Consider the following 9,576-nt stretch of genomic DNA (forward strand, 5'->3'; position numbering starts at 1 on the left):
GGGTCAATCAGTATTTGAAAGGAGGGGCACCACTGTGGGGTATTTGCAAGGAGGGGGGCTCTGTTGGGTAATTGGAAGGAGGGGGGGGCACTGTGGGGTATTTGGAAGGAGGGGGGAGTACTGTGGGGTATTTAGTAGGAGCGGGGTACAGTGGGGTATTTGGAAGGAGGTGGGTACTGTGGGGTATTTGGAAGGGGGGCACTGTGGGGTATTTGCAAGAGGGCACTGTGGGGTATTTGCAAGGGGGGCACTGTGGGGTATTTGCAAGGGGGCCCCGTGGGGTATTTGGAAGAAGGGGGAAGCAGTGTGGGCTATTTGGAAAGAGGGGGGCACTGTGGGGTAGTTGGCAGGGGGGAGGGGGGGCAGTGGTTGTTTTTTGCTCAGTCAGTGATGGGGGAGGGGAGCTGTGTTTATGAGTCAGTCACTGGTGGGGGCGGGGTGGGTGTTCGGATGTCTCGGTGTTGCCGGTGACCCGGGTAGGGTGTCACACACAGCCCCGTACACAGGCAGGGAGGGCAGAAGCCGGTGTAGCCGGGATTATTGAGCCTCTCCCGGTGACACATCGCCTCCCCACCCCCGTTCCTCTTTCTGCCCCTCCCGCCATCCGGGGCCCCCCATTCTCACACAGCCCCCCGGTTACCTCTTATCCTGAGGTGGCGGAGGGAGCGGGCGCGGATGCTGGCCGCCATGTTGCTCGGAGGGGAGACATTCACAACACCGGAAACCTCGTGTAATCCCGCGAGAAGACGGGCAGAGGGCGGGGAGTGTGTGGGCTGCCCGGGAGGGGTTGTGTGTGGCAAACTGGCGGGGGATGTCGTGTGACCAGGATGAATATTTACAGGAAGCTGTTTTCTTTTAGTTAGTTGTAAAGGGAATTCACCATCTGTGAAGCCTCGGCAGTCATGTTTGTCATGGGCAAACCTTTCTAATGGCCACAGAAAAGCCCAGAAAATGAGGCTGAGAAAAGGACTGAAAATTAAAAGTGTTATCATAGATTGGTTTCTCTCATTCATTTTAAAAAAGAAAGATTTTCATCGACCATGAATCATCACTGTCCATATTTACTGTGGGCAAATCTGCATTGTGTTGGGCGAGCTAGCAGCTGGGTGTGACTTCACTGCTGAGTGATGCCGCCGGCGCCATATTTGTTAAGGGAAAGTCGTTCGATAATAAGTAGATTATAGATGCAAGGTAGGTACTAGTTCTCTAAATGTTTATAACATTCACCTACTTGGGTATTCTTATAAATTCTTTAATACAGTTGCATGGCAAGGTGGGCAAATCCTCCCTGTGTTTCCAGGTTTGCCCATAACAAAGACGGTGTATTGCTTGTAGGAAAAATAAATATTATGTAGACAGTGGGTGGATGGGACCCCTAGTGGAAGCTATGATGAACTGCAAACAAAAGAATCAGTGCACATGGGTGCAAACATAATGCACATCTACAAATGTATGAATGGTGGGAAGAGTAAGGAGGGTTATACTTCCCTCTATATCAGTGATATTTTAAGGGTCTGTGTCATGTTACATTCACTTTTATTTTTTGAAGATTTAAAACTCTACAAAGTGAGAATTCCTCTCTCAGACTTCTTAACAACTGTCTCCCTTCAAAGCTTTATCCTCACTTCCTGTTCTGGTGACAACTATAACATTTCAGATTTACCGTTAGTGTCAGCAACAAATGCCAGCCCTCCTGTCCCCCTACCCCTCCCCTTGGGTCCCCAAAGATTTATATTTCAGTTTTGATTTTCCTAGTTTCACATTTTATATTTTTATATTACACATTTTTATTTCTTGAGCTTCAATACAGAAACATTTCAAGAAAATAAAGCATATAAGTTGATGTCATTTGTGTGTCCCAGGATAAATACCCGAAAGTATAAAGTCTATCTATAGAGCAGCAAATCTGACATTCATCAAACATGCTAAGCGAGTGAATCAACCACTGCTATTGAAAACACGAGAGGTCAATAAAGCAGTGAATCTGATATTCTCTAAAACATTCCCTGGTGGAGAATCCTCCAGTTTCATTGGCAGTAATTGATTCCCACCAGGAAATGTTTCAGTGAATGTCAGATTCACTGCTTTATAAACAGACTCCAATGTCTTCCCAATACAAGAATATCAGAGCAGTGGGATGATCATATAAGGCAATGCTGAACCATTGGCTGACCTATTGATGACCTCATACTCTGTGGATGCATGCAGTACATTGACCCAGCAGGTAGGGGGCAGTATGTCACCCAGTCCCATGATGCATTTATCAAGTTTTGGAGAGGGTAATGTCACCACCACTCCTTTAGGCTCCAATGTTGGGTATAGTGGATCCCTGGAGAGGAAAGTACAGAGTGGTAGTGAGTGGCCCTTACTATACAGGATGACTGCTTACAGTGCAGCAATGAGAATGGACTGGAGAATTAACTATTCATTTTCTTTCATTTATAGGGCGTAGAACCTAGGGAGTCAGAGTCTGCCTTTGCTTGTGCACCTGTGCGGACAGGGAACATGCTGACAGGAGGGTAGAAGGAAGCCGATGGTTCATTTGTGTTTTGCTGCTGCAGCCATATTGGCCAATGAGTAGAAGAGGTGACACCGCTGTATTCATTATCTCCAGCAGAGAAATCCGTGTCACCCTCCTGGCTCTCCTGTCTGTGATAAGACTCACAAGAGTAGCTGGGCAAGTGCTGAATTAGGAACGCTGCAGCCAGACTCATCCATCCTTCCCTCCGCTCCGCTTCCGCTGCATCTCTTTGTAGTTCTCTTCATTGGCTTCCATTTCACCTTAGAATCAAATTCAAGCTCCTGTGCTTTGCCTTCAAATCCCTCCACAGTTATTGTCCCACTTACATCTCTGACCTGATAGAAAAATACTCCCCCTGCCGCTCTCTCCGCTCCTCCGATGACCTACTAATGACTTCCTCACTCATAACCTCATCACACGCACGAATACAAGACTTCTCTAGAGCTGCCCCAACTCTCTGGAATGGTCTGCCTCGCCCTATTCGGCTTGTTCCTATTTTCTTCTCATTTACAAGAGCGCTCAAAACCCATTTTTTCAAACTTGTTTCAAACCCGTCTTCTTCTGTCTCTTAAAACCATCACTACTTCCCACCACTACATATCCCCCATCCTATTGTGTGTTACTTCCCCCACCTCATAAATTGTAAGCTCTTCGGGGCAGGGTCCTCTCCTCCTGTATCTGTCTGTCATTTGCAACCCCTATTTAATGTACAGCACTGCGTAATATGTTGGCGCTATATAAATCCTGTTTATTAATAATAATAATAATATTAATAATATTTGTGTAGCAGGCTATGTGTATTAAGCTGTCTGGAAATTGGGTTTAGGGGTATTTACTTTCTGCATTAATGACATTAAAATGACTTACGTTAAGGCAGCCTATTGTAAATGAATGAGCAGTGAATGTGTACTCACATTCCAAAAAAAGCACATGACCCCTTTTGTAAACACAGCACACTACTATACATCATCTGTGTTGTGTTCAGTTATAACACTGGTGTGTTGCCTAATGGAGTTCCGGTGCCACTCCGAATGGGAATGAATGGAACTGCAATGAATGAATGACATGAGAATGAATGACACTGCAATGAATGAATGGCATGAGAGTAAGAATGGCACTGCAAAGAATGAATGGCATGGGAAATGAATGACACTGCAATGAATGAATGGAATGATAATGAATGGCAGTGCAATGAATAAATGAATGGCATTGCAATGGTTATTATGTGCATGGACCCTCATTATACTGTGATTTCAGCTGATGGCATTGTGCTGGACCCTCCCTGTAGTTTTGGAGTAATTCCCAATCCTGAGTGACCCGACTCGTTTCACCTGTACTCACCGTGGCCATATTGCGGGAGGGGCAAACAGGACAATTGTCCAGGCCTTACCTTCTCATGGTTTCAGTTGACAAATACCAGGGGTGCAGGGAGCTGGAATTCTGTGCTTTTGTATCCCCGCTTCATATTTGCCCTTTCCTGGTACTCTTATTGACACTTTATTTTACAATTTGTTTAGATTTCACGTAAATGTATTTGTAAATGGAAAAATGATCAATTTAAAACCTTTAATAGTACTGTAGTTTAGTACATTCTACATCCAACACAAGTCTATACATTTTGTATTCTGTCTTTACACAACTCTAGTAATTGTGTTATAATTATTACTGTTGGTGTTGTTGTTGTGTTTTACAGCAGTGTATATACCAGTGAAGCACGGGTGCCCCCTAGTGGTGACTATATACCATTGCATGCTGACAAACCAGCGCATAGCAATCATGTAGCCCCCTTCCTGTAATGTACAGGTGGAATGACTGCACAGGTATGCAGAACAAAGTCAGCGTTATGTCATATATAAGGACCAGGAGCCACAAAGCTACTACATGCAAGTGGAAACAAATTCTGTATTGTGTGCCGTACAATTTAATGCACATTTTCTTTTATGATTTGAGAACCTGCAATTTAAAATGGATTTTATTGTACTGCGTGTTTTGTAATTGGGAGTGGGACTTTTCAGGGCCTGAGAAGAAAGATGCACTGCCAGCCGAAAACATGGGGCATGTCCAATATAGATGGCATCTCTTTACGGCTTAGGACTTGCAGTGTGGTTCCTTTCTGCTATTGTTGGTTTTATAAAAAATAGGGATCGAGGGACGACTAAATATTTAATTTAATTATTTAATTAAAAAGAGTGACCTTACATCTGTCCACTCTATATACAAAGCCACAGTCCCTTTGTTCACAATAGGAGCAAAACTGAATCCTATCAGCGGACCCAAAAAATTAAACCCCATGGTGACTGCCATTGGGTGTAAAAAGAAGCCCCATTGTTGGTCACAGTGAGAGCAACTCACTACCTGAGCACACCAGGGTTCCCCCAAACTTCATCTCTCTCTGAAACTTTCAGCTCTTCAGGAAACCTCTTCTATAAATATTATATACTCAGTATATTAGTATGGTGGTCAGAGGTGGGCAGGACGGTGGCTCAGTGTTTAGCACTCTGGCCTTTGCAGCGTCGGGTCCCAGGTTTGAATCTCGGCCAGGACACTATCTGCATGGAGTTTGCCAGTTCTCCATGGGTTTCCTCTGGGTACTCCGGTTTCCTCCCACTTTCCAAAAATATGCAGTTCGGTTAATTGGATTATCTCCAAATATCTCCTGTAATAATGACCTATGACTATGGTAGGGACATTAGATTGTGAGCCCCTTTGAGGGACAGTTAGTGGCATGACTATGGACTTTGTACAGCGCTGTGTAACATGTCGATGTTATATAAATACCGTATAATATTTATAATAGCAAGAATGCCTCTTACATTGCTGGCCATTGGGATGTCACCCTTACAGATAGCCAAAAATATCATTGGTGTCACTTAAATTAATGGTGCAGTTTGCTCACCCCTAGCATCCTTTTGGGGAACCCTGGTGGACAAATGCTAAACTTTGGGTTGCCACCATAACAGCAATGGAGGGAGAATCTCCCAATGGGAACACTTGTTCTGGTGACATTTGTATCAGAGGGGAGTTCTCTTACTCTCTGCTGAACCATAAGAGATATAACACCAAAATATTCATAATACAAAATTGCAAATTTACCATGTACTCATTTGGATGTATAATTCAACACTGGGTAAAGCCTGAAAGAAAGAAGAAACTGCTGCTCCAACTCTCTGGAATGGTCTTCCTCGTCCTATTCGGCTTGCTCCTACTTTCTGCTCATTTAAAAGAGAACTCAAAACCCATTTTTTCAAACTTGCCTACCCGGCTTCTTCTGTCATTTGAAACCATCACTACTTCCCACCACTACATATATCTCCCATCCTATTGTGTGTGAAATTCCCCCACCTACTAGATTGTAAGCTCTTCGGGGCAGGGTCCTCTCCTCCTGTATCACTGTCTGTATTAGTCTGTCATTTGCAATCCCTATTTAATGTACAGCGCTGCGTAATATGTTGGCGCTATATAAATCCTGTTTAATAATAATAATAATAATAATAGAAAATCAAGTGTAATAAAAGGAACGTAAGACTAGAATAAAAAGCTAGGAAAGAAGGATAAAATAGAAGGGGGGTGGAGAGGTGGTTGAAAGGGTTGTTTATTGGGGAAGGGGGTTGCATCTATCTAGAGAAGTGTTTTCTGACCTTTTTAACATGGGGGAACCCTTGAAATAACTTTCAGGTTGTATGGAACCCCTTTTATAATTACTATATCCACAGCTCACAGTATATTAGCTTGGTGGTTGGTAGTAAGAATAGGAAGGAAGATGATTGGTGTCACTTAAACTGACCTAAGAGGTCTAAATGGCTCATTGCTCAAGGAACCACCTTTGGAGGAACCCCAGCATTCCACAAAACCTTGATTAGGAAAAACTGATCCAGACATTCCTCTTGTTCCCATTGTGTATCATCTAACACTATCCAGTATTTCTTATTACCCCTGGAAACATGTGATAGTGGTATTAGGTTTTGCAAAAAGCATATATTTAATTTTAGGTATGGAGGTGACGTGGAGGGAAAAAGCTGCAGTATTATCTCCAAAGGTTCCATCTGTTAACTTGGATCTTTCTTCCTGGACTCTTTGCCAGAAGCCATGGATCATCAAACACTCCCAAAAGGTGCGCCAGTTCTTGGTTACATCTCCAGCACTGGGCAGAGTGAATATATTTTATGTAGGACAGCTAAGATATTTTAATAGATAAGAAGGAACGTAATTCTTGGGAGGGAAGTTCGGTGTTGTATATGGAGTTGATAAAACATTTCTTAGTATGACGGCTCCCTGACTAAGAGGAGTGGTCAGAAAATTAGTCGCATTTTTTAAAAGACAAAAGAATGTGATGTTATATCTCTTCCCAAAGTTTCAGTGGTTTACCATATTTTAAATTTCCTCTGTGGATTCACAGAATGACTACGTCATGGAATGCTTAAGACAGAATTGGTTGGAACTGAGAAACCATACAAAGGCCCATCAGAGAAAAATGTGGGATCTCCTATAACTGGTGCCATGATTGAATGCTGTTAGGGAAAAAATATCCCATTCTATTTCTAACACCTATAATGTATTGCCTATTTTTGGGTGAATTGTTATATGGGGAGGGAGGTCAGTAAAATGGTGCATTGGAACACATTTGTTCTACATCAGTTCATCCCTTTCATGTCTACTCCAGTCCAACGTTTTGGTCATATTTACCACCTTGTGATATAACATGGGGTCTGGAATACCAATGCCTCCCCATGTTTAGGGCTTCATCCAACAGGTGCTTCTGATCCTTGGTTTGAGGTATTTGCCCAGAAGAACATTTTGGATCTTTTTAAGAAGAGCAAGAGGGATCTAAATGAGCAAAATCGTTAAAAGATATAGTTGTCTAATGCCCCTTAATACCATAGACTAAGGGCAAAATTTTGGAGGAAACCAATTAACCTACCTTGGTGTTTTTGGGGTGATGTGCCTGGGGGAAACTCATGTGATCTCGGGAATAGGGATGAGCGAGCAAATTTTTTAAATTCGGTCTTGCGGCTAATTGGGCCATTCTCACTTACCAAACATGTAGGCGAAAACGGTCTTTGTAAATTCAGCCGGAAAGACCAAATTTTTGGGACCTACATGACTATACAGGGGAGCGGAGCTGTTAGCTGATTGCTGCTGCAGTTTGCTCCCCTGATTGCTGTTGCAGTCCTGTTATATGTGTTCCTGGATAGAGTTTCTCTATCCAGGGACACAGTACGAGTCTTGCTGGCTGCTCATGAATGAATGCAGCATGGGAAAAATCCTCAGATTTTTCCCACGGCCTCTTTCATTCATAAACGCAAGCCGCCTGACTCACTCTGAGAGGAGGAGTATTGCGGCTGCATTTATGAATGGAGCCGTGAGAATCCTCCTCTCAGTGAGAGATCCCCCGGTACTACAAGTCAGAATGAGGGCTAGTAGTGTCCTGCCCAGATTTTGAACCTGGGTCTCAGTGCTACAAATGCAAAGGTGCTAGTCAATGTGCTAATTACTGGTTGAACTTGATAGACGTATGTCTTTTTTCAATCTAACTATGTAACTTTCTCTACTATAAAAAACATATTTAAAAAATTTCATAATTCTAGTTTTTCAAAGGGTTTTAATAAACTTTATTTTTCTAGAATATTCCTATTAGTATTTGTTCCTTCAAAACATTGTTTTTATGTATAGTTTTCAATTACATGTCTGCCATCATATATCTTTATCACATAGGTAGGCTTTTTTACCGGTTTGTGTCATTGCTAGTACTCTCCTATTCACTTTAGGTGACACGTGCGCAATTTTTTTTCACAGTTTAAATCCTCCCTCCTATTGTATGCAGCTTCCCCCACCTCTTAGATTGTAAGCTCTTCTGGGGCGGCTTCAGGGTCTGTCTGTGACTTGCAACCCCTATTTATTGTAAAGCGCTGCATAATATGTTGGCACTATATGAATCCTGTTTAATAAAAAAAAATTAAAAAAAATATGATTTTATTTGATGTTTCTTTATCTTGCATAGCTGCACAGTGACAGCATAGCCAAAATGTGTGCGTGTTCTCAGGCACAAAGTTTTTAGCATTCTCCAGTTCCTGATTTCGATTTTTCCGCTAGGTATTTCTCTAGGGCTGTCCTGGATCAATAAACCAGTTGGGAGAAGTGGCACAGGAAAGTATAAGTGGATTAGGAGTAAACCTCCAAAGACTTTGTCACATTTGGCCTGATTTATGAAAGCTCTTCAAGGCTGGAGAGGATACACTGAACCTGGGTGATCCAGCACACCTGGAATGGATCTGGCCCAATATTGAAAACATTTGCTAATAAATAGCAAATTACTTTAAAGAAATCCATTCCAGGTTTGCTTGATCACCCTGTTAACCGATGAAAGTGTATGCGCTCCAGCCTTGTAGAGTTTACATAAATCAGGCCCATTGAGTCTAATTTATTGAAGCTCTCCAAAACTGGAGAGAACAGTCTATCATGGGAGGTGATCAAGCCAACCTGGAATGGATTTCCTAAAAATCATTTGCTAATAATTGGCAAATATTTTGCATCCTGGACCAGATCCATTTCAGGTTTGCTAGATCATCCAGGTTCTCCAAGGATAGTCTTTTTTCCCAGTCTAAAAGAGCTTTATTAAATCAGGCCCATTGCCTTCAAAAACTAACAGCAGCTCCTGTGAGTTTTTATGAAATCTTTCAATTTCTTTTCAACAACCAGAAGTAACCAGAGATAAATGTACATATTTTCTGCATTGGGAAAATCAGCTTTAGGTTTACACTAATTTTATTGAAAGTTCTATACTGTGTTGAATGTTAGCAGCGATGGCTACATTGTGTGTCCTAGGTTTATTAGGTTTATACTGGAGTAAATGAAGTTTTTTTTGTTTGTTTTTTTTAAGGGAAAACTAGGTACATCACTTTATATTCAGTTCGGTTTATATTAGAGTATTTACACATAAATAAATGCAAGAATGGGACTTGACCATCATTAAAGTGAATAAGCTTTCTTCTCATCACCAAAACGCTTTAGACAAAATCATTCATTTCAGTTTTTGAACACGGAGACAAAAACAGCAA

The 9,576-nt window shown here is 42.1% G+C and overlaps 1 protein-coding gene across 2 annotated transcripts in view; it reads right to left on the reverse strand.

Annotated features, from left to right (window-relative positions):
* RICTOR (RPTOR independent companion of MTOR complex 2) overlaps positions 1–754 on the reverse strand; it is an 86,019-nt gene extending 85,265 nt beyond the window's left edge. For both annotated transcript variants that reach the window (XM_072416618.1, XM_072416617.1), the window contains exon 1: positions 641–754. In XM_072416618.1, coding sequence (XP_072272719.1) covers positions 641–689 — 49 coding nt within the window. In that variant the 5' untranslated portion in view covers positions 690–754. The remainder of the gene's footprint in view (positions 1–640) is intronic.
* Between the last annotated feature and the right edge of the window lie 8,822 nt (positions 755–9,576).

Source organism: Pyxicephalus adspersus, chromosome 6, assembly GCF_032062135.1.
Source record: "Pyxicephalus adspersus chromosome 6, UCB_Pads_2.0, whole genome shotgun sequence".
NCBI lineage: Eukaryota > Metazoa > Chordata > Amphibia > Anura > Pyxicephalidae > Pyxicephalus > Pyxicephalus adspersus.